Genomic DNA, 23,400 nt, shown 5'->3' on the forward strand with positions numbered 1-23,400 from the left:
AGTCGAACTAAAATCCCGACCTCCGTACAGCGCTCCAGCGGGAAAACGCCCAAGTTTGTCCTCGATTAGTTCCTTTTTCAACCGCTAGATGGCGGCATTTGGTACAGGACAAAAATTTATTTATAGCAGGGGTCTGAAAACGGTTTTCTATTCGTATTTTAACGTTATGAATCCTCTGAACGCCTTTAAACGCTCAAGTCTGTTGAGAAATAGTACCATTTTCGAACTGCTAGATGGGGCTACTAAAGGAGAGATTACCGACAATTCTTTTTATTATTTTATTTATATGACTACGTGCAATAAATGCACTTGTAAGCACATTATAAGCTTTGGAACGTTATGATACACCTAGGAAAATGTATTTAGACCTCTAATATATACAAAATTCATTGTCGGTATTTATATTGTTAAATGGCACCATCTAGTGTTCGAAAAAGGGGAATTATTTCTCGACAAACTTGAGCGTGTTCCCACCCGATGGCACCACTACGAAAGTTATCGACAATTTATTTTTATTCAATTTATTTTTAATTAAAAGCTTTCTGAAGGTTTATAACGTTAAAATACGAATAGGAAACCGTTTTCAGACCCCTGCTATAAATAAATTTTTGTCCTGTACCAAATGCCGCCATCTAGCGGTTGAAAAAGGAACTAATCGAGGACAAACTTGGGCATTTTCCCGCTGGAGCGCTGTACGGAGGTCGGGATTTTAGTTCGGCTTTCTCACCGCGAGATGGCGTTACGCGCGTTTTTGTTTTAACGCGCGTTTATTTGTAATTAATTTAAAATTTGGTTTTAAGCTTCATTTTAGTTGTCATTTTCATTAAGAATCGATTGAAACTATTTTTCTGTTCAACACTATATCTCTATCATCCGGTAGAGACTGATTACAATAAAAACGATTAAAATGTTCCTCGTTTTGTGCAGATAAGATAGATAACAATTACAGTCTCTTGCATCATACCAGTTGCTTTCTAATTCTGAAAATTGATCGAAATTCTCAATTTCTTCGAGTTCTCGCATGAATCATCACAAATAAATCCTTGCAATTTATTTATATTGCCGAAAGAACGTTATAATCGTTGGCATTTCCCGAACGAAGGAAAATAAGCGCGATAATCGGTTGGAAACGATGGTGATGTCTCGCGGAGGACCGGTTTCCACGGTCACATGCGACTTTCTTTCTCCTTGAACTTGAAAAATCACCTTTCCATTTCGTATTGGCGGCGGGATGAAAGCGTGCTCGCATCATCCTCGGATGCTGGTCGACGACGTCGACGAGCAGAGGGAGAAAGGACACGTGACGCGTTCACCTGCACCCGCAGGACCGAGCAGATGAACCGAGCAACGTGCACGAGGACAGTCGCGGCGAAACAAGCGGGTGAGATAGAGAGAGAGTTCGAAAGTAGGCCCCCGTCGTTCAGTCAGTAGTCAACTGTGTTCGCAGACGATCGGTTGTCGTAATGGTAAGTTCTCCAAGTGACTCCACCGATGTCAAAGTTATGGGTTTCATTTCTTCGTTGGTCTCGAAAACCGAAGCCGTGATCGCTGAACCGATTTCCAAAGGGATCGATTAAACTCGCCAGTCAATTTTCGCGCGTGGACATGTGTGACAGGAATTACCTAGTGAATTCGTTTCGCGAGGAAATGAGAAAGTTGCTTCTTGTCGCTGGTGAATAACCTGCCACGAAACGCGCTTGTCTTCATTGTTACGTGTGCTGGATGGAAAGAAAAGTCGTTGGTGATCTAGGTGGGCCGATCTAGCCCTTTCCGAGGATTTGGTTCTGTGAGCTGGTAGATGCTCCCAAGCAAGTTCGAAACGAAGACTAAGAGGGATCGAGATAAGTTGTTGAATGTGCTTTGAGACACAAATTTATAGGGGTTTGCTTCGAACTTACGGTCATTTTTCAATTCTTTGATTATGGAAGAAGGAGAACGTAGCTTGCTTGTAACGCTAATGCTAATTTTCATTTCTATCAAAATTCGTCGATTGACGCAATTAGAATTTCAATTAAGATTGCAGATTCGCCGGGTCTTACAGCGACCATGAAAAAGGTCACGTCAAAGACGAAAGTGACTTTCGTTTTCGAGGATCGTTATCGTGGATCGTTTACCGTGACCAATTTCGTGGACGTCGTTTACTATGACGATTACGTGCAATAGTTTCCTCCTTACGCAGAACGCTACGAAATCACGACTAGCGGACGAAAGCTTTATTCCTGTTTTCTCCTAATAAAACTTTATCGACGAAGACAAAGCATCGAGGAACCACTGTCGTGGCTTTTCATGGTTCTCGTTACAAGCCAGCCGGAAAATAGTGGCTATTTCGCTAAACAGGAGCATAAATTTGAGTCGAATTGAGTAGAAAGTCCCTTCGAATCAGCCTGAAAGCGAAGAGAAAATAGAAAGAGGAAGAATGCAATGTTGCATTGGTAGGAGTATCAGTATTAATTGGTCTATTAACGTAAATTGAAAGAGCGTTGTCTTAATCAGCGATGGCAATTATAAAAAGGAATTATTTACAATGATTTATTATTATAAAATACAGTGAAGGAAATACACATTTCCTCGCATGTAACGAACGATGTTATTTTATTTTTATTTCACTATTATTACAAACGTCAAGGAATCGAACTGCAATCACAGTCGAAAGTGTTCTAATATACCTTCCCAAGACTATAATTACGTTAAATACAACTTTCAATCGAAGTGGGAGGGGCTCGAATAGATAAAATACGTCGTAGAACATGTGTTACAAAATGCAGCCTCGATTGCAGTAATTTCCTTCAATAATTATTTCACGTCGGTGAAACGACAGGAAATCTCTCAGTTATCGCATCGTACGATTGAATCCATGTTTCTATATAAAAATTCTTCGATGAGAATGTGCAACCACACTGCGATTAAAGCCGAAACTTTCAATTCAGATTTGATCATTGGAAGAAGTAATAAAGAACGGCCCTGAGCGATGTTCGCGAGAGAAATCTGTCCTTTCGCTCATAAAATGCGTTTTCAGGATAGTGATACTATCAATAATTACGAGGTTTGCTCGACTGAGAGTGCACAATAAATTTTAAACGCTGAGACGAGTATAAATTTTGTTACGGTAGATTTAAATCAGACCTGTTACTTTCTAGTAAACGTTCCAATGGATTTTTAGAGGCCACTAGTGCCATCAATTCACATGATACGAAATCTTGACCAGTGACATAACTTTCCTAAAAATTCTGCCAATTAAATGCAAATACCACACAGGCACGTCCCGTCCACGTTGCTCGAGAGTAAAAGGGACATGAAATAAATACATAATAACGAAGAATCTGGGCTTTCTTGATCGGTCAAGGATATTTCGAGATACCGCTTCATGAATATGAAAGAGACCAGGAGTCGATTGGGAGCATTTATAAATGCTCGAAGGGATATAAACGCCTGCCTGCATAAAGCTGCGCGTCTTACGCAAAGGCCGTGTCGATGTTCTGTCCTAAATCGATTCATCCTTTCAATGATCGTTCATCCGAGACGTTTTTTCTCTACATTGAAAGAATTGTGTGTATTCTTACGAAAAAAAAAAAAATTGCGAAAGATGTTTCAGAAACGATTTCATTTTTTACTGAAAGGCGATAGGTGAAGAACGAATGACGCAAACTTGAGCGAATCTAGGACAGATGTGTACAGTCAATTAGAAGACGATCTTAGGCGGTAAAGCGTTTGACATCCGTTATGTGTCAGCGTGCGCGTGTTATTTCAAAATTTATAGCGCTTTCCAATAGGTTATCTCAGATTCAAGCGGTCAGTAAAATTTCTATATTTATTTCTATATTTATCAAAGTGCTACTCGTGATTATCGAGTTCCTCAGTCGTCGAAGACATCTAAAACTCATCCTTTACCGCAGCCTTAACGGTAGAAACTTAATTGACGCAACGATTGTCTGTACAGCTTGCGGTTTTCTGCCTGCTGTTGGTCCTCGGCCTAGGTCACTGCCGGGACAATGATCTTCCGTCGAAGTTCGAGATCGAGAGCTCGATCAACCGTACGATCGAGGAAGTCGAGCGACAGCTTCGCGTGGACCCCAGCCTGCCCCGTCTGACGAGGCACGAGATAGTCAGGATCCTCCAGAACATCACCGCGCAGGATTTGAAGTCCTTCATGGACAAGGAGAAGCTAGAGAAGGCCAGGAAGTTGTACCAGAGGGCACTCATGGTCGTCCTTCCCTACAACGCCGACGAATCGCCAGGGAGCTTGAACGATCTATACACGAAGCCTCCGATGACTCAGATGATCACCGATTTCCTAAAATCAGGGAACGATAAAGTCGAGGCTAATATAAACAACGATGACGCTTCTATACCATCGACCGACGAGAACTTGGTGTCCTACAAGACAACTCCAAGGGATCCTCACTCCACCACCACGAAGAGCAAGTACAAGAACCACCGGGAGACTTACTCGGAGGTGCGCACGAAGGTGCCTTTAAAGGAGACGCTGAAACTGGACTCTTCGCCAGTCAGGTTCACATTCAACCTGGAGAACCTCCAGAAGAACGCGCAGACGACCGAGGAAACGACGACGACCAGGCATCCTGTTTACAAGAATAACGGGAACGAGAAGTTGGAATTGGAGATCGTCTACAGCACCAGCGTTACCGACCAGCCTACCACGAAGGCGGTTTCCAAGGAGATCGCCATCGACTTGGAGAAGCACAAGACCAGCCAAAACGTGCTTTCGTCCAATCAGTGGCGTTACAACGCACCTCCCAGCGTCGCTCTGACACCGACTATGCCTTCCAAGTTCGACAAGGTGCCGTTTCTACCAACCGTTAACGCGGAACCCGACGATCGTCTGACCGTGTCCTCGTCTGAGAAGTCAGGGATGCCAGATAAAGACTCGAAGATCGCGGAAGCCTTGATCATGAGCACGCAACGACCTGCCTTGTACGTAACGCCCATGTCGACGGAGACATCCCCAAAGGTAAAGTACAGTTCAACTTACACGATAAACTCTGGAGGATTCCGCGCAGCAACGACCACGACCTCGATGCCTATGAGACCAGAGGTCATGGACCTGTTGGCGTCGATAGGTCTCAAGCCAGACAACAGCAGCAACGTGGAGGACGTGTACAAGAAGAACAAGGCCATCCATGAGAGCAAGTTTCAGATTCCAGACACGAACAGCGTGCTTCGCGCCACGGTTTCAGGGTTGACCTCTGTCGGAACTGATTCAGCGTCCATCACCAAGCAGAACACCTTCGAGAGTCCCGAATCTGAGATCAAGAAAGGCGTGGACAACCTCACGCCTGAGGTGCAGCTGTTGTTTCAGAGGTTCGGTCTCCAGACGTCGAATCTGGATCGTTCCACGACGACCACGCAGAGAACGACCATCAACCTGAACTCCTACACGAACTTCAAGCCTCTGCCCACGTCCAGCGTGAAGGACAAGGACATGAAGGAGTTCTTGGCTAAGTTTGGATTAGGGATCAGCGACACCAGGAAGCAGAAGTCGATGAATCCGACGACGGAGGCTCCGTCGTTGATCGAAGCCGTGCCAGGGAACATGAGAGGCGTTCTGGAGAACATGGGTCTCATCTCTACCACTCGTAAAGCAGTGAGGACTACGCCGAAGACTCTCGAAGACATGGAATCCACGGAGACGTCCAAGTTCCACGTGTTCAAGCCTCACGAAGTAGACGTGGATGACAAGGAACAGAGGAGCAAGATCAACGAGCTCCTAGACACGGTGAGGCAGGTTCAGGAGGGCAAGGCCGACATTCAGAAGGTCAGGAAGGCCGCCAAGGAGTTGCTGGAGTCGGCAAAAGTCCTGAAGGACGGGCCAGATCCTCTAAAGCTGGAGGAGATCCTTAGAACGTACAACGACGACGTCAGGAACGAGATAAAGAGGCAACAGGAGCCGGAGACGACCACTGAGACGACCATTGAGACGACCACTGAAACGATCACGGAGACGACCACTGCCGCTGCCGAAGGGAACACAACGTTGACCTCGATGGCCGCGACTGGTATTAAGAAATTTTTGATATACGTTTTGGGCGGCTCGGAATTCTGGGTGCGAAGGATCATTCGAGGACTAACGAGACTTCGAAGCATGCTAACCAACACGTATAACAGGATCAGACGAGGACCTGGTTGAATTATTTTTTACTAATACGTGACGTCAAAGAGTTTAACCACGAGTCCTTGCATTTTTCATTTCCCGCGACTGTGTGTGTCCATGATTCAATTGAAAGATGCTCTCTCTGCTATTAACTTGGCCTCTTCTTCCATGTTTTGCTCTCGGTTTCTCTTCCATGTTGAATTTCACTTTCACGCGAAAGGAAACTGTCAGTTTTTCCATACCGAGGATTATCGCTGGGAAAGCATTAACGAAAAGCTTAGATCGACGTCGACACCGTGGTCTCTCACTTTCTCTACTCCCTTGTTCGTATCCATCGCTAACCGTGAGAATAACGCCACCATTCAAGGTTCTCCTCAGAGTTTCTACCTGTAACTAACACCCGAGTGAAAGTCATTAACGCGTCATGTTTACATTAGCGAAACTGTTACTCGTCGGTGTACTCCTGTTTCATTGTATAATATTCATGTCTATTCCCAACGTTACCTCACTGGAATTGTCATTTGATATTCGAATGCATGCGTTCGTTCACCTTTTGTACAGACGTGTCTCGTTTCAAGTTCGATCTCTTCCCTAACTAATCCTTTCTTTTTTTCTTGTAAATGGAGGGTGAGCGTGTTCGTCTCTTGAAATAATTCCGTAATCGTCCTGTCAATGTTTACGAATTCTCGAAGGGTTAGAATGAGATTCAAAATGGGGTTCGTGATGAAACTTGCCAACAGAATCCACAGAAGCGACAGATTCTGGGAAGGCTGGCTCCGATCAGTCGAAATCGGCCTTGACGACGTCTGCTCCTGAAGTTTCCTCGAGTACCTCGAATTTGGCAGCGTTGGAGGAATCTTTCGGTGGAACGACCCGCGAACCCGACCCTGAGTTGCCTCCGAGAAGGAAGAGCGGTCTGTACTTCTTGGTGGACTGGAACAGTTTCCTCGAGGTCGGCGAGGAAGACAAGGAGAAGATCAACTTGAGGTTCCAGCCGAAAGTTGGGGACAGAAGTAGATTCCTATCAGTGACCGTACCTTAGAAGTTAAGGAGCTGTAGAGCGATAGAGTTGTGTTAGGTGTCACAGTATTCGCGGAGTCTGGGAGCTGGAAATGGAGGCAACGATTTCTTACGACAATAATGACGACTCGTTGGAATTATAATTATTTTTATTTATAGCCAACCACGATGCTGTAATTTATTTTAATCGGTCGTCGTAAGAGATATTTGAACTCTGCGTTCGATTAATGGGAATCAAGGTATCGATGGACTTTGTTTTAATATTATAATTAGGAGGGGATTATTTAAGTGGAAAAATTGAAATTTGAGTTAACTCTAACCTTTACCGTCCACTGAAAAGGTTCACCTTTTATATTACTAAGGCTTGCGTGACAGGTTGCAGAAGATATACACGATCCAGGTATGTTTCCTGGACAGCTCGAACGCGTTTAAAAAGCACTTAGGTCGACGATTCATCGACGAAACGTCGTCGGAGCTAATTACTGCGTCGCGTGGTGCCTGCAATAATTTATACTATACAGTTATTTATACTTGTTGTTTGTAATTGTTTTGTATAATATGTTGAACGAATAAAACGTTTTCTGTAAAGGAAACGGCGAATTAACATTGTCTGACCTACATACGTGTGAAAGTATATAATTAGCACGTACGTATGAAGCGGAAAAGTCGATCGATTGATGTATCATCCGGGAAAGAAAGTCCGCGGATTGCGTATGAACTTATGGAAACATTTTCATTAGAGCATTTTTCAATTTTTCGGAATATACTTGAGAAATACAGTGTTCCAGGTTCGATCGATGTCTCTAAACCGGTGGAAACATAAATGATTACGATCAGTTTGAGAACCGTTATTCGGAATCTTACTATTCAATGTCAGTATCAAAATATTTTGCATGCGACGCTCGAGTATCACAGGCACAGTTTCGTCGCGATGCTGAGATGTCTTCGTCGGTTGGTAGTTCCTCAATTTTCTTGTTCTTCCTCATTTTCGCGAGCGTTACAAAGTGCTGGGATCTCGATGAAGCTGAAAAGAAATTAGACCAACTCGTGGGTGGCAAATCGTTGAGGAGCCCACGTAATTCGAAGGATGTTTCGCCAATTTGGATGGACTATGAATTCAACACTGGAGCTGGGAATAGAGAAGGTGATTATCAACGTCCAATATAGTCTAAGTAAAATTCCAGATACATCTGAATATCGTGAAGGGCGTTGTCGTACTCGATAAAGATTCTTTTTTGATTTTCGATTTCAGAGTTAGTCGTGACCGACATTTCCGTCCACGAATACACGAATCTTCCAGAAACGGGGACGAATTGGCAATTCTTGGAGGTAAACGACACCGGTTACTTGGCCCGTACCGAAAGATCGATCCTCTGGCTCCACCAACTCGACTCAAACGGCGCTTTGACCGACGAACCGGCAATTTTGAACATCGGAGGTGTCATACTAGCGTTCAAAGTGATCGGTCTGAGCAGTTTTTCATTAATAGCCAACTCGGAAATTGACGTGGTGGTCGTTTTGTGCGTGACGTCGGACACTGGGACGTCGCTACAATGGTACAGACTTGTCGATGGAAAGTTCTCCAATATTTTCTGGTCATGGCCCGTGCAGAAGCACGTGAAGGACATGGAGTTCGTCCAACAGGGAAATTTAAACAAACTGCTAATACTGGACGAGAACGAAATGCGTTTTGGGAAGCAATATTCGCATATCGACGTGTACGGTTTCAGCATCGACTTTTCCACCAGTGTCTTCCACCTGTGGTAATTAAGAATTTCGTTTGAAAGTTTGATCCTTTATCAAATTTACGCGTCGATTGATTTTAGTTTTAATTTAGGCTCTGTCAGAGGATACCCGTGCCAAGAGTGTTCGATATTCGAGTGTGCCCAGCGTACGAAGGCCTCCTCTTCGCTCTTCAGGGTGTCAACGATGTCTTCTTGTACGAGTACAGAGACCCTGTAGTGGGTAATATCCTCCAAGTGATTAAATCGCTCGATCTGAAGAACTTTGTTTGCTTCGAGAGTGGTAATCTTCAATTTCTAGCGATATCAGGACCGGAAGCTGGCCTGTTTCACCTCATCGAGGGTGAATTTCAGTATAACACGGAGTCTGACTCGAGCTTTGGTAAACATTCGCTTTCAGGATGTTCGAATTTTGTCTTTAACTCGACGAAAGCTCGAATTTGATGTACTATCTATTCTTTGCAGATGTTTCAGATATTTCTTGGGTGAAAAACATCAGATTGAACACGTACAGGGACGAATCGTTATTACTGATCCAGCTGCGAAACTATTCTGTGATCGCTTCCGGCTGGCAAGGAACAAGCTTTAAAAGAATACAGTTGCCCAGCAATATCCTCGACAAATTCGACCTGTCCACGGTTACTGTCATTCCCAAATTTGGATTCGTTCAGGGTAATCGGTTCGTGAAGTTCCATATCGATCTGCAGAATCTGAAACATCCGATTCAGCATACCACGGAGAGGCTGTTGACCCTCCAGACCTTGCTGAACGTGAGTTCTTCGCCCTTTAAAACGTGTTAAACCATAAACACTCGATCTGAATGAAAAGTAGCTCGATAAGCAGGACTATTAACTTTTGAACAAATTTGTAGGACACGCTGAACCGTCAAGAGAGGATTTTCGACGAGACAGAGGAGCGCCTCGATCAGAGTTACTTGAAGAATCCCATAGTCACAGGATTTTGGAAAATCCGCGAAGCGAACGTGACGAACGCGACCATAACCGACGATGTGATCTACAGTTCGGTGACCCTTGGATCCACCAACCTGACCGCAGAAGAATTGAGCTTCGACGTGGACAGTTACGCGAAAATATTGCAAGATTTGGAAAGGAAGCTCGATGAAATCGATGAGAATTTAATGGATGCCTTGGACTCCAACTCAACGCAGTTGCACTTCGACTCCGATGTTGAAGTATTTGGAAATATCGACGTCACTGGCAACTTGAACGTCGAGGATCTATCTGTGCAAATAATTAACGACGTCGATGTTCTGAATGATTTTCCATCTGGTAAAGGTAACGTGATCGAAGACAAGATGACGTTCTCGTTCATTGAAGCTCAAAATCTGACCATTTACGCACTGAATGGTGTCCCGGTGAAGAACATTCGCTTTGGCAATTTGAGAAAAGATTATAGCGAGGTGAATTTCTCGAGGATAAATCGAATGGAAGTCAAGGAACACCTTTTCTTCGAGTCGATTAATAACGTTAACTGGGAAACGTTAATGAGGAGCATCGTGTGGAAAGACAAACCCGCAGTGATTCCTGGTGACACCGTCATCGAAGGGGTAATACCATTATTATATATTATATGGCCCTCTGGCACAGACAGACGTATCGTTCTTTCTGTAAAAAATTGATTCGTGCAATAATTTCAGGCGCTGATCGCCGATGATACATACTTAGATTTCCTAAACGATCTTCGGTATCCGTTTGACTACATCTTGCACAACTATATGGCTTACGTGAACGTAACAGGCTCGAAATCGTTTGATACCTTAGTCGTCGGACGTTTGGAAATCGTGAAAACCCTAAACGGCATTGACTTCGAGGATTTCATCATTTTAAACAAGGAGAACGTTCTGACCGAGGAAATCACTTTTGAAAAGTTGACAGTCGAAGGTTCCTGCCGCGTAAGTATTTGAAATTTTTAACAGAATCTCGGTAGACACGCTTGGAATTATGGAAAATTGCAGATCGATGGTGAAATCGAGGGGTTAGCCAAGAAAAAGATAAAACTGTTGAACGAAACCTTCGATGTTGAGGCAGACATCATTTTCACGGATATAACAGTTTTGGGAGATGTCATGTTTGATAAGTTGTTCGTGAACAAACGACCTTTGAATTTCGAGGATTTGTTATTAAAAACGGAAGGGAATGTCATGATCACGGGAACCAAAACGTTTCTGAGGGATGTTGGTATGACATCCAACGTTACCATTACGTCTGGTATCATCAACGGACATTTTATGAACGAATTCGTCACTTTGGACACGGATCAGGAACTACCAAGTAACGATGCGATTTTTTAAACGCAAGAACAAGCAGAGTTGAATCTATACCTAACGATGAATTTTCAGATTTAATCAAAATATTACCAGACGTCACTTTTGGAAACGTGACGTTTGGAGCCACGAGGAAGCTGGAGGCATTTTTCAGAGAGAACTCAAACTCGTCCACCAACTGTTTGGAAAAGATTATAGTGTTCAAGTCTCCAATCACCTTGGATGGATTGTCTTTTGACAGCTTAAACGCTAACGTCTCGCAAGAGGAGTTTGCTCGAAAATTGAACGAAACGTTCCAGAATATTCCTTTGGAGAACTCGACGACGGAAACGTTGGTAGCCGAGGAGATCATTCCTAGACTCGTAAACGGTGTCGATTTCAAAAAATTCATCGATCACTTGGATACTTCGAATGTTATAAATGAGTACACCGTTGACAATCTGGAAACTGACCGATTGGATGTGAAATTCATCAATGGAATGTCTTTGGATGAAATCAATCTGTTGATGGACCGTGTGAATAAGCTTCTGACAGATCTTTCCAATGGAAATGTGACTCTGGAGACTCTTCGAGTCACAGGAAAGATCGACGCGAAGTCCATCAACGGACAAGTCCTGCAAGATTTGTACAATCCGGATGAAATGGGAACGATGATCTTCAAGGAAAACCTCTCCATTCAGAACTTGACCATTTTTGGATCGGCGAATGGGTTCGATTTTCTGGAACGCGTTTCTGACACGGTGCTAAAAACCGATAGGAACATCGAGGTCACTGGACTCAAGATATTCAATACGGTTAATTGTCATCAGCTCGAAATGAATTCGATAAACGAGCATCCTGTGGAGAATCTACTCGATCCTTTTAAGGATCAGGTGCTCACGGGTCCTGTCGTTGTAAATGGTACTTGAGATGTTTTTAAGATGCGGAATCAAGGCTTATTTTTTGTAGAATATAAAGCTCAGACTTATCATAAATATTGCCGATGGAATCGATTCATAAAACGATGATTTAACTTTGTTCTTAAACTTCAAGGGTCAGTGACGGTTCTCAAGGAGTTCAAAACAACTGGAAATATCGGTAGCATACCGTTCCGAGATCTGATGGGCAGATTCAAGTCTCTAGGGAATAATACCTTCGAAATTCACGGAGAAGTTCGTTTCTCGCCAAATCTAACCATAGAGAACCTCTACGCGAATGGATTAATTCAGGGAATAGACTTGGACAGCTTCCTGAAGACAGTGGTGTTCACGAACGAGGACAACGTCACGATTTCTGGGACGAAAGTATTCGAAAACCTTGTCACATTCAACGACTCGTTCATCGTACAGGATAAATTGAACGATATAGATCTGAAGAAATTTTGGAAGAAGGCTGTCTTCGTTGACAAGCCCTTCTCCATTCGATCGAAAATTGTTTTCAAGGATGGAATGAAAATAGAGAAGGAACTCACAGTTAAGACAGACTTCGATCCGAAATCCATCATGGGAGTCGACATAAATGAGTTGAAACTCAATGTTCTGTACTTGAACAGGCCTACTTACATCAAAGGTAATGTAATTGTCCTCAGACTTCAGGTTTGTTTATTTTCAAATGATATTAAAGATCTCTAGAAACTTCTGTACGAACCAACGAAGGAGAGATTATCTCTAAGTAACGGTAGAAACTTTCAGATACCATCACATTCGCCAACGTGAATTTCCAATCGGACATCGAAGTCTCGAAGTTCAACGACCTGGACATGAGACTGTTGATACCGCTGAAAACCGATCAAACGATACCAGTAGAGGTTCTTAAATGTCGCAACGTCACCGTCGAGAACATCAAAGTTTTAGGAAAAGTTAACGAAGAGGACTGGAAAACATTCCGAGAGAACACTCTCATGGTATACAGTCGGAACGGAGGTGTTTGGTGAAACTTGGCGAACCAGGGAATAGCGCTTATGTCTTTTTCAGGTATTAGGAAACCAGAGCATAACGGGGCACATCAATTTCCATGGACACGTTCACACGCGTCGTAATTTCAACGCGCATCTTCTCAATGGCGTTGATCCAACGAGGATCATCTCTTTGAATTCCAAGAGCAACGTAACTGGTAAGATAACTATTATTGACAGCTGAAAAATAAACAAATTCGCAATATAGAAATATTATAGAGCGTCTTAAAGACAAATTGCATCTCTGTATACACAGCGAAAGTTCCAAGTACTAAAATTTTCAAACGGGAAAAAGAGAAGACATCGCGAAACATGTAAAACCTGTTTAGTAAAGTGAAGTCTATTTTATCGTTTACTTCACAAGGCGTCCATCTTTCAGGAAACTTCATATTCGAGAAACCAGTCGTTATCAATCAAGGTTTCCGAGTCTTGGGTTACTTAAACGGCATAGATCTTAATCGATGGGAAGCAGTGGCTGTCACCACCAACAACTTCTTTCAGCAAATCATCTCTGGCAAGTGGACCGTGGTTGGTAACGTTCACTTTAAAAAGGGAGCTTCAGGAAGCGATTATTTGAACGGCACCAATCTCGTTCAGCTGTCACACTCTTTGGCCAAGAATCATTTGGGAATGGACGGTCTGATGTCGGAAACGAATGTACGCGATCTGATAAGTGAGGATTATTCTGAGCAGGCACTGAGCGAATGGGGATCAATTTCTTATTTTTAATTAGGAGAACTTGAACAGCGTTTGCGAGGACCTGAGTCATCTGAAGCACTACGCTGAGAATCAGGTTTACAAGTTCAGCTCGTTCGACTACCTGCAGATCATCGAGTTCGGCAGCAGGATCGTTAGTCTTCACTATTTCGAATTGCACGATTTGGACTATTTGATGATAAGCTACAACACCTGTCAGATGCATATGTACTTGTTCACTGGAACGCAATTCGAGCTGGTCGTGAACGTGACCGATTTTGGAGTGGTCGATCAATGGAGTACGTTCAACCATAAACGGGCTGTGTATTTGATCACATCAGGAAACAATTCCTGTGGGAGAAGTTCCGTGAATCTGTGGAAACTCGAGAACGACGAGTTCACAGTAAGCTTTTATGTTCTGGTCGAGATTAAAAATTATTTCGTACCTTTGTTCTCGTATTGTTTGTATTTTTTTCAGCACGTTTTAAGCCTTGGAAAGAGGATAAATAACAGGAGCGTAGGACAGGACGCTTTTCTAACGTTGATAAGGGGTAAAGATGAGAAACAATTCCAAGAACGAGTGAACAAAGAATTGGAAAAAACTCTGTCGACACTCCCAGATGACCTGAAAGCCATTTTGCAGAATAATCAAGTACTGTTGAATAGTAGACACGCTTATAAATACAACGTGGATTTTTTGAACAGTTCGAGGGTTTGGGAACGTTCTAAGAATTCTGAGAATCTCAAATTTAGGGCAGGTGTATTCGAGAAGCAGATGTTTCTATACTTTAACGAGGAAGTTAGCAAGGATCGGATATTCGTGAGTTAACTCAAGAGAAATCCTCGATATAACTATCCAACTCTTCTTCTATCGAAAGATTAATTTTACCCCGATACACTCTGTAGATTTGCAGCAATGGCGGGCCACAAACTAAGATCTTGCAAACGATAAAAGCTCACAGACCAACATCGTTCTCGATTCTCAATTTCCAAGGGTTGATCGAGACGTTGCTAGTCTTCGTCGAAAATGGAAAGGACCTTCGAATTTACGAATACAATGGTACTACAATTTTTTCAGAGTTTGAAAAGTTTATTATCAACGATAAAATGTAATAAAATATTGTCGTTTTTTTTTTATTCAGGGATCCAAGGCTTTGTATATAGATACAGCATAAGAATAAACATCGATAAACTAATCAGTTTCAAAGTTAGAAAGCATCCTAATTTGGCAAAACGATACTGCCTTGCCACGATTCATGCTAATCGACTAACAATTTTGGAAGCGAAGATGTATGGTGAAAAATTAGATATGGGAACGTTCACGTGTCCAGGACGTTAAAATTTATTAAAAGATGATGGACATTAAAAATATTATCGAAATTCGAAACGTGTTTTCTATAAGTTATTTATTTAATTATTTATTATAATTGATTATACATGAAATCTTAAAACTAATTTGTGAACTAACACTGTATGCTTGCATGTAACTACTGTTAATATTTCGTTATTAATACTGTAGAGAAGGATTCTCTAATAAGTGCCACCCGATCGTTTCGCCGTGTAAAAGGCAATGATCTCTTCGTCGATTTCTGGGTCACCAGTTAAAGGAAGTGCGTTCTCAAAATCTTCATTACTTTTATCATAACCTACTTTTTCATCTGAGTCTTTGTTTCCAATTTCCAATCCTCTACTGGAAATACAGGATTGGTCTGGATAGTCATTTGTAAAACTCGTCCTTCTTCCAGTCCTTTTATTTCTATTACTTTCCAGGTCGTCGTTGAATTGATAATCATTGCCTTTTGCCAAATGGACGTTACTAATTTCCCTCGAGTCACCCTCCATGTAGTCGTGTCCCTTCTCTAAAATTTTTAAATTCCGTACATCAGAGTCTGCTTTAAATTTCTGCTCCCGAGACTCGTTTATCATACTCGTGGATTCATTTCTAAATAATTCTTTGCTCGATGACTTCGCACGAGTGTCGGGGACATTGAAGTGTAGAAGTCGCTGATAAAATGTGGCTGAAGAATCAGACTGAACGTTAGGATCGTTACTGTCTGTATCAATTTTGACATTCGTCCGAATCTTCTCCCTAGCGCTGACATTTTTTTTGGCGTAGAGTTGAGGGTCATCGCACTTCAATTGTTTCTTGTCAGTTCTACGCAGGTGTTGTTGACTTATCTCTTGAGATTTATCGTTTATGTCCTCGATCATTTTATTCTCAGCTGGATCATTCAGAGTTAAATTGATAATGTTGCAAGGCAACAACTCTGGCATGGTTGATCTATTTGTTGAGAAGCGGTCGAAAGACACGACACTGACGTGGCTAGTATTTTCACTTTCTTCGCAATTGGCTCTGTTTTGATCAGCTTTCCTCTGACATTGATCCACCTGATCCACGTTCTTTGAATGTTTGGGTTTTCGCCTCAGTTTTTTTAAAGGAACGCGATTTAATACCGAAATTTCTTTTTCAGTATTGAAAACAGTAGGTAATATGTTATCCACAATAGTTTCATCGATCCTCGTTATACTCTTTGGAAGGCTTGCATCTAACATAGTTCTCGTTGTTTCAATTGACAGCTGGGGCATTTGACATTTAATATTACATGGTTCCCCGCTTGCGTTGCTCTGTATATTTAATTTAATTTCATCGAAGTCTTCATTTTCAGATCTCGGCTCTTTTACAGGTTTTAAACAAGGATTGTCCCTAGTTGGCTTCGCTAAAAAGTTAATGGAACAGTAATTAAGTAAACAACAATAGCGAAAGAAAACATTATTAAATCTATTACAGTGATCTTCTTTCCTGTGCTGTTCCCCCTTTTTCTTCTTCAGCAGATCGATTAATAATGCTATTAACAGTTCAGGAAGCTATAATACGAATAGAAGAGTCATCGAAAAAGTGAAGTATAACAGGTAGGATACAAATTTCCTTGTCCCTTTGAACGACCATGTCCTTGTAGTGCTCCAGTTTCTTTAAGCAACTGTTTGGATCCCTGCTCAACTCGAAAATCCTTCTGAAGCTTTCGAAGCAATACTCCGTCTTCTTAGGATTATAATCCCAGCTAATTGTTACGTTCGATTCTAAGAAGTTCCTGATCTGACGGTCCAGCTTTCGTTTATCATCCGCGGTGAGTTCCTGGGAACTCTGCGCAAATCAATAAACGATTTTGAAAGTTTACGTTAAATTGTAGGTACGATAAAATTTACAGTCTGCACTGTCATGGCTTCAATTTGTTGTTTGAGCCTCTCGTTCTCCAGTTTCAGCAAGGCGTTCTCGCTTTGCATGCTTGTTTCCAGGATCAGCTTCACGTCGTTTCTTATCAAGGCGACCCTTTGCGCGAATTTGCAGGTGGACACTGTCTCCTGGTGATCGTGAAATGAGTACGATTAGATAGATAGCCTGGAAACTCTACAATGAAAAGAACAATAGTCTAAGGGGAGGAACTATTAAAATAGATATGATTTCTCTACGTTGTCCTTTATCGAACATCTTTCGTACATCTATATTGGAAGATCCAACGCTGACAGTAGCCAGCATGGTGGTCATGCAGTTTCCGCCCAGACTGTCCCTCAAGATCGACGTCAAGCATGAATTCCTGCAGGAGTGCAAAACATTTGATAAAAAGACGAGAAGCGACAGCTTCACGGTCGACTAATGATTGGATATTTTTGTCTCTTATCGCGTTCCGCTTTCTAACAACAAAATCACGAAATTCTGTAGGTTCGTTAGCCGAAAAGAAAACTACACGCGGATTCGGTCTCGTACTCCAGATAGCAATAAATCCGGATTCGGCCTTACATATCCGAAGGCAAAGAGGATAAATTTGAATAGATCATTTGTGAGATCTGAATGATCCGTGATAGACCTGTCGACCAGTCGATTCAGCACCTGTAGGGTATGTGACCCGCGCTGTCCTGACCCAGACACACTATGACTTGCTCCAAGTAATGTAGGCTCAGGTTAATGTGCTTCGCCTCGTTCAGAGTGACGCCGCTTATCGAGCACTTGTAGACGCGTTCGGACCTATGGAAATCGCACGTTGAAGAATCGTGTACCGTTAGAAAATTTGTCATCGCGAAAGTGGGTCGACGTGTGATGCAATGACAACGAGCATGCTCGATGAATGCGGGATGCTGGTGTATGTTTGTCAACAAATTAATATTCTGACTGACAGGGGAGCATCGTTTCGATGAAACTTTGCACGTATGTCCAACTTCTTATATCTCAACCATACGTTTAATTTAATCAGTGTAAACAGTTGGAATTGGACGCCTGATGAAGGCTAGACGTTAGAGCGATCTCTATAGCGGCCTATCCTTGGTTAGGTGCCCAGTCGAGCCTGCTGTCTTTGTATCCTCGGTCGATACGAGATGGTCGAGAATATACTAACCCTGCTAGATCCACCAGGTGCACTTTCGCTCGCGTGTACTGCTCAGCACCGAACTCCTTCTTCGAGACCACGATGGTAAAGATGCAGTGCGACCTCGATGACTGGGGGTTCATCGGGGTTTCGGTGGTAATTCTGCAAATACGCACCTCGAAATAGGAACTAGTCTCAAATCTCAATCACAAAAAAATCAATTCACAAGTTTCTCGTACCACTATATATTGTACAGTGTATATTATTTTCTTTAGCTACAGCAACGCCAACGATATTCAAATTATCTCACCGATAGTGGTCGCCTATCAGCAGCAGTTCGTACGCATCCTCCAAGCTTGCGACACTGTGGAAGGTCAGATTCTTCAAGTGCAGCTTCCCGTTCTCGTCTTCCTGCATGGTGACTCGCCTGAAACGTGCGGTTAGATCGTTAGCGTTTCTTTTTTTTTTTTTTTTGTCTTTTATTCAATCGAAGGAACTAAAACGGCGGATCGAGGAAAAGCATCGATCGCCAGAGAGTTGCATGTAACAGGTGCGATCGGAAAGTTAGCTCATTACGTAAAACGTATTGCTTACGAGTGGTTGATTGATCGAACTTCCGCTGTCACCGGTAACTGGGAAATTGTTGATTAATTGACTTTTCGCCAGGAAAAATACTCTCTACCAAACGTGGCGACTGCTGGTATTTATCGAACAGTTTCGGCCAGCGTTAGGTAATGGAATGAACGAGTGGATAAGATGATAAAATAGTAGATACGTATTTTATTGTCGATCGATGCGGCATTTGTCCCGGTAGAACGTCGATTATTGGGCTATCTATCTCCAGCATCGCATGCTCTATGCAAACATCGTTTTCACTTTCAAACTTGTCCCCGTCATGCATAAACAATTTTGCTTATCCTTACGATACATTCCTATGATTCAAGTATCCGTATCTTGGTATTAGATGGAAATAGTCATCGTTGAATAATAGATGTCTAAAATTTGCACGAGCAAAATGTGGTTGATAAATGACACCACTGTGCAAGGTAGTTAAAATGCAGATTCTCTTGATTTCAGTTGCGTATATTCAATTATGGCATAGTAAATTTAGAAAATAATGGTAGAACAACCAGTTGAACAAAAAAATATAATAACTCATTTCAGACATCGATTACCACGTCCGTGATTTTCCTTGGTTCTTGCATAATTCGACCATTCGAATTCCTCGATAGCGAGCGATAATTAGAAAATTCATCACTCGAGGCAATAACGAAGTAATCACTGTCCGATGTTAGAGGGAACGCCACGAGAAACGAGGAAGGAATAAAGGTGACGAGGTTGCACCTTACGCTCGCTGTTGCTCCATATTTGAAACTGATCGGAATCACGGCTGATCGGCTCCCAAACAGGAGTTTCCCTTAAACGGGGAGGGGAGGGGGGTCTGGTTTTTACGAAATCCGCGAGTATCCGCGTCCGCGCGACTAGAGGGGCCGCCATTTACGTCACGAGAACTTACGGTAAATCTTCCAATCTCGTAACCGCGAACTCTCGTTGCCTTCGATCCAACAGGTCGTAGCCGTTCTCGTTGTAAATCTCCATAAAAGCCACCTCGACGGTGTACACGTTTTCCGGTCTCTGCGCGGAGATTTAAGGCCGTATAGAGATCTCTGCTGGTACCGGCGTCGTGCAATCCAACCTTTTGAATAACGTCGAACAAGTATCGCATGCTCCTAGGTATGATGCCACGGTCAGCGTGGTTCCTCTGGTTGCCGATTATCGAGTAAGTTTTCCCGCTGGCCGTCTGCGGAATTCACAGTTTCAGTGCCACTCGAGAATCGCTTCCGTCTAGGCTTTGTGGCAAGATTGAGCGAAGATACAGGTTCTGGGGTTGTTTGGAGCTTAGTTGGAGGCGTGGGTGTAGTTAGGGACTGAGGATCAGTGGTGTGTGTGAATGGAAACTAGGTATTGTATAGCCTGAGAGGAAACACAGTGTAATCATGGTGATTGGCCAATACAAACAATAAAATATAGAGGCTGTTGACTCTACTGTATGATTTCTACGTTCCAGAAGGGGTAGACGTCTCCATGGCTCCCTAACCCAGTTTGTCATCGATGCCCAGCGTATCGATTGATCTTGCTTACCTGTCCATAGGCGAAAATGGTGCCGTTGTAACCATCTAGGGCACTGCAATGAACGAAGCTGAACTATAAAAGAACGATCAGAGAGTAGTCGTGGTTCGTATTAATTAACGAACGATACCGTTCCTTTTACCTTTCCACTACCGGTCGCGCGACGTTGTCGAACACGTCCTCCTGCGTCGTGGATTCCTCGAATATCCGGAAGAAACTGAAAGTTTCGAGTGTCTCGTAAATCGTGGCGTGAAAATACTTGCGAGTTGCATGTTTCAATAGAAATTCACGAGAAATTCCAGGACTCCGCGCGATTGTCGGGATAGTCCTTCGACTTTTGCGTAGGAGAAGCAAGAAACAAGACGTCCTCCTCGACATTTTTCTTGGGACGGTGATACACTTGGTATTCCTTTGATTAAACGTTGAAAATGCGAGGTTGTTCTTAGCATTGTATATTATAAAACAGAGGTCGTACCACTGCATTTTTCCGATTCTTTTCAGGCAATAATCTGGCGTAAACCTTGATCGCATTCTTCACCATTTCGTTCGTATAACCTTTCCGTTTGATGTATGGAGAACGCTTCCGCGTTTAATCGATAACAGCCAATCGATTATCGTCGTTACTGCGGCGAGTGAAACGCGGTCTATCAATGAACGGGACTGTTGGTCTGGGTAACATGACACGTTTATTTATTTTTTCTTTATTAATTTACGATATTTTTCAGACAGTTTCGTCGTTTAAAAGAGAACCCAGCGGTTCGCCTTTAATAATTTTCATGCTGGCTTAGTTTCTATAATGTTCCGAAAAACTTTCCATTGTTACAGGAAAAGCTTCTTAGAATCGTCGAACAAGCGCTAGGACTCTAGGAGGACAAAAGGAGGAACAATAGAAAGGGAGAACGGTCCTCATCCTCCCCGTGGACATCTCGATATCTCGCGCAGCGCTGCGCTCGCTTCGATTGATCGATCCACCCTCCGCGAGAGGAGGAAGAGGAGACGGCGGAGTGCGAGAGGTCGCGGTCGCCTAGGCGACGACGTCGTCGTCGCGACGTCGGCGCAGTGCGTCGCCGCGTTAGGAGAGCCGCACCGGGTCGTCGGTCTACCCGATGGTAGGCCAGTGTCCCGACTTTTCTCGGCTTTCGCGTTGTTACTCGTGCCACCGCCGCGGTTCTCGACGTCACCCCGACGCCGTCGTCGTCGTCACACGCTAGCGTCGACGAAATCACGCAGAGCCCTCGTCGACTGGTTTCCCTCCAACTCCAATCGATGCTCGTCACTCGTCGTCGGTTTGATCGTTCGTCGTCGCTGGTGGCGATCATCATGGAGCCTTTCAACCCTGACCAGTGAATCGGTGAACTATTGAATCGATCACCGCGTGTTCTCAACCCCTGAGGTCGATCAACGTCGTCCTATCAACGCCACTGCCAGTTAATCTCAACAATCTGGAAAGATCTCGCAAGACTCGAAGAAGACGTCTTTGGGTGATCGGACCAACCCTTGGAGTTGACTCTCGACTTCGTAGGGTGATAAGTGCAACCCCTGCAGTTGAAGGTTGGCACGTCGAAGCAACAGTTCCCGCTGGAGGCGTCTGGCGTTTGGTAGACGACATGCCCGCCAACGTTGAGGCCACCGCCGCGTGAGAAGCTGCCGGGACATGTGCCTTTTGGTCTTCTATTGATCGCCGCGTCCCGACGCGGCCAGCGGATCCTGACGTTTCGGGATCGCGGACTACGGGAGACTCGGTAAGCTTCTGGCGTTTTACGGGAATGCTTTAGATCTCGATGTAGAGTAAGCTTGTAGGGATATCGGAAAGAGAGTGCCCCGACGCGATTCGCGTGGCTGCCATATTGAAAATGTTTGTATTCCCATTAAGTAGGTGTACTTTGGATGACATTCTAGCTCGGTGGTTAATGGAAGAACACGTTCGACGCTGGTCCGTTTGATGGGCATGATTGTACATGAGTAATTTGTGCATCTTAGGGATGGGAGTAGTGTCTACTAACTCAAACAAGCTGGAGTAGTATTGTAATATATATTAACGATAGATTTCCACACGAGTTCTATGACATCCAGGTCGAACAATAGCAAACAGGAGGTTTGATCATCTTACACTAGTTTGTTATTACGTTAAATATTTGTTGTGCATGAAATTTGAGAGTAGAACCCCTCAGGCATCGGGAGCAATCTGGGTCACTTGCCTCTTAGAGTCCTTCGCATCCGTTTAGAGGTCCTTAGTATATTAAAGCAAACTCTTTTTGCGTAATAAGCGAGGAACTGTATCGCACATTTTGTCCCAGATCTGTTAATTGAGCTCATTAGCATGATACAGCAGATCCTGCCTTAAACGCACCATTATTAATCGTTCGAATAGTCGTCAATTACTCGCTAGTTTATTTATTCACAATTGACTCCAATAGACTATTCAAACGTCTAATGACACCATAAACTTTATCGATGAGTCTTTTCTCTGTCAGTATCCGTAACTAATATTTCAAAATCATGAACTAATTATGAAAGTACCACAATTTCTTCATTATCTCGATCGTGTAAATTAGAAACCTTTATTATTATATTACATTTACCCAACGTCTGATAAACCTTGCTGATTATTACAACGCCGTCTCCGTATAGGCAGATATTCGTTGGTTTATCTAAAGCACCGTCGATCAATACAATCGTTACACACCCTACGAGGAGATTGTTCACGGTTCGTGCTAAGATTGCTCCTGTCGGACGAGAGTTTCGCATAATCTTGCATACCTCATGATTCAATTGCTCAATTAAGGTGGTAATAAATCTGGCTCGTGTTCTCTCTGCAATAAACGCGATTAGGTAATCGGGGAGTATATAGTATAGAGTGAGAGATGTTCGAGTCATCCCGTCTTATTGCTCCGTGTAAATCAGAGACATTAACATATTCTCGACAGTCGCGGATCGCGATCGAGCAAAGATCAACCGGGGATTCGATGAACAGCAGAGGTACGCGGAATTTGAGAGGTCAAACGTCTGGACGTTACCAGTAGAGGGGATCGCGATTCCATGCAGCTAATATATTGGCAAACGAATAACTGGAATTACGTAACGAAAACTGACGGTCTCTCGGTTCGTAGCTGCAACAAATGTCCCAG

At 43.3% G+C, this 23,400-nt stretch overlaps 4 protein-coding genes across 4 annotated transcripts in view; 3 read left to right on the plus strand and 1 right to left on the minus strand.

The window, feature by feature from the left end:
- Window positions 1-1,118: 1,118 nt before the first annotated feature.
- LOC128886319 (uncharacterized) lies at window positions 1,119-7,723 on the plus strand. Its single transcript, XM_054141057.1, has 3 exons — window positions 1,119-1,466; window positions 3,938-6,014; window positions 6,850-7,723. The coding sequence occupies exons 1-3, from the start codon at window positions 1,464-1,466 to the stop codon at window positions 7,149-7,151; spliced, it is 2,382 nt and encodes a 793-aa protein (XP_053997032.1). The 5' UTR covers window positions 1,119-1,463; the 3' UTR covers window positions 7,152-7,723.
- Window positions 7,724-8,000: 277 nt separating this feature from the next.
- Window positions 8,001-15,332, plus strand: LOC128886490 (uncharacterized). The gene is made up of 16 exons (XM_054141420.1): window positions 8,001-8,273; window positions 8,382-8,892; window positions 8,967-9,253; window positions 9,337-9,641; window positions 9,743-10,438; window positions 10,529-10,783; window positions 10,847-11,162; window positions 11,231-12,055; window positions 12,188-12,703; window positions 12,826-13,037; window positions 13,108-13,246; window positions 13,468-13,745; window positions 13,822-14,187; window positions 14,263-14,604; window positions 14,691-14,844; window positions 14,927-15,332. The coding sequence occupies exons 1-16, from the start codon at window positions 8,069-8,071 to the stop codon at window positions 15,121-15,123; spliced, it is 5,604 nt and encodes a 1,867-aa protein (XP_053997395.1). The 5' UTR covers window positions 8,001-8,068; the 3' UTR covers window positions 15,124-15,332.
- On the minus strand, window positions 15,313-20,813 carry LOC128886236 (kinesin-like protein KIF6). Its single transcript, XM_054140935.1, has 13 exons — window positions 20,748-20,813; window positions 20,563-20,681; window positions 20,415-20,489; window positions 20,285-20,327; window positions 19,839-19,943; window positions 19,659-19,777; window positions 18,453-18,569; window positions 18,173-18,304; window positions 17,671-17,805; window positions 17,281-17,377; window positions 16,989-17,144; window positions 16,704-16,926; window positions 15,313-16,630 (listed from the first exon to the last, which is right to left on the minus strand). Exons 1-13 carry the CDS (start codon window positions 20,811-20,813, stop codon window positions 15,315-15,317), a joined length of 2,703 nt encoding a protein of 900 aa, XP_053996910.1. The 3' UTR covers window positions 15,313-15,314.
- A 706-nt stretch (window positions 20,814-21,519) lies between these two features.
- Window positions 21,520-23,400, plus strand: part of LOC128886491 (disheveled-associated activator of morphogenesis 1) — a 55,724-nt gene continuing 53,843 nt past the window's right edge. The window contains exon 1 of the mRNA XM_054141424.1: window positions 21,520-22,014. The gene's annotated coding sequence lies outside the window, so the exon portion shown is untranslated. The remainder of the gene's footprint in view (window positions 22,015-23,400) is intronic.

The sequence above is a fragment of the Hylaeus anthracinus genome, unplaced genomic scaffold (genome assembly GCF_026225885.1).
Source record: "Hylaeus anthracinus isolate JK02 unplaced genomic scaffold, UHH_iyHylAnth1.0_haploid 11982, whole genome shotgun sequence".
Lineage (NCBI taxonomy): Eukaryota > Metazoa > Arthropoda > Insecta > Hymenoptera > Colletidae > Hylaeus > Hylaeus anthracinus.

Coding starts and splice junctions, on each gene's coding strand:
- LOC128886319 (XM_054141057.1), top strand. Junction 6,015..6,849: donor GACCTCGATGGCCGCGACTG/GTATTAAGAAAT, acceptor ACTTGCCAACAG/AATCCACAGAAGCGACAGAT.
- LOC128886490 (XM_054141420.1), top strand. CDS start 8,069: ATGTCTTCGTCGGTTGGTAGTTCCTCAATTTTCTTGTTCTTCCTCATT. Junction 11,163..11,230: donor CACGGATCAGGAACTACCAA/GTAACGATGCGA, acceptor ATGAATTTTCAG/ATTTAATCAAAATATTACCA. Junction 13,247..13,467: donor TTCCAAGAGCAACGTAACTG/GTAAGATAACTA, acceptor TCCATCTTTCAG/GAAACTTCATATTCGAGAAA.
- LOC128886236 (XM_054140935.1), bottom strand. CDS start 20,813: ATGGTGAAGAATGCGATCAAGGTTTACGCCAGATTATTGCCTGAAAAG. Junction 19,944..20,284: donor CCATTTTCGCCTATGGACAG/GTAAGCAAGATC, acceptor TGAATTCCGCAG/ACGGCCAGCGGGAAAACTTA. Junction 16,631..16,703: donor TCAAAGGGACAAGGAAATTT/GTATCCTACCTG, acceptor AACTGTTAATAG/CATTATTAATCGATCTGCTG.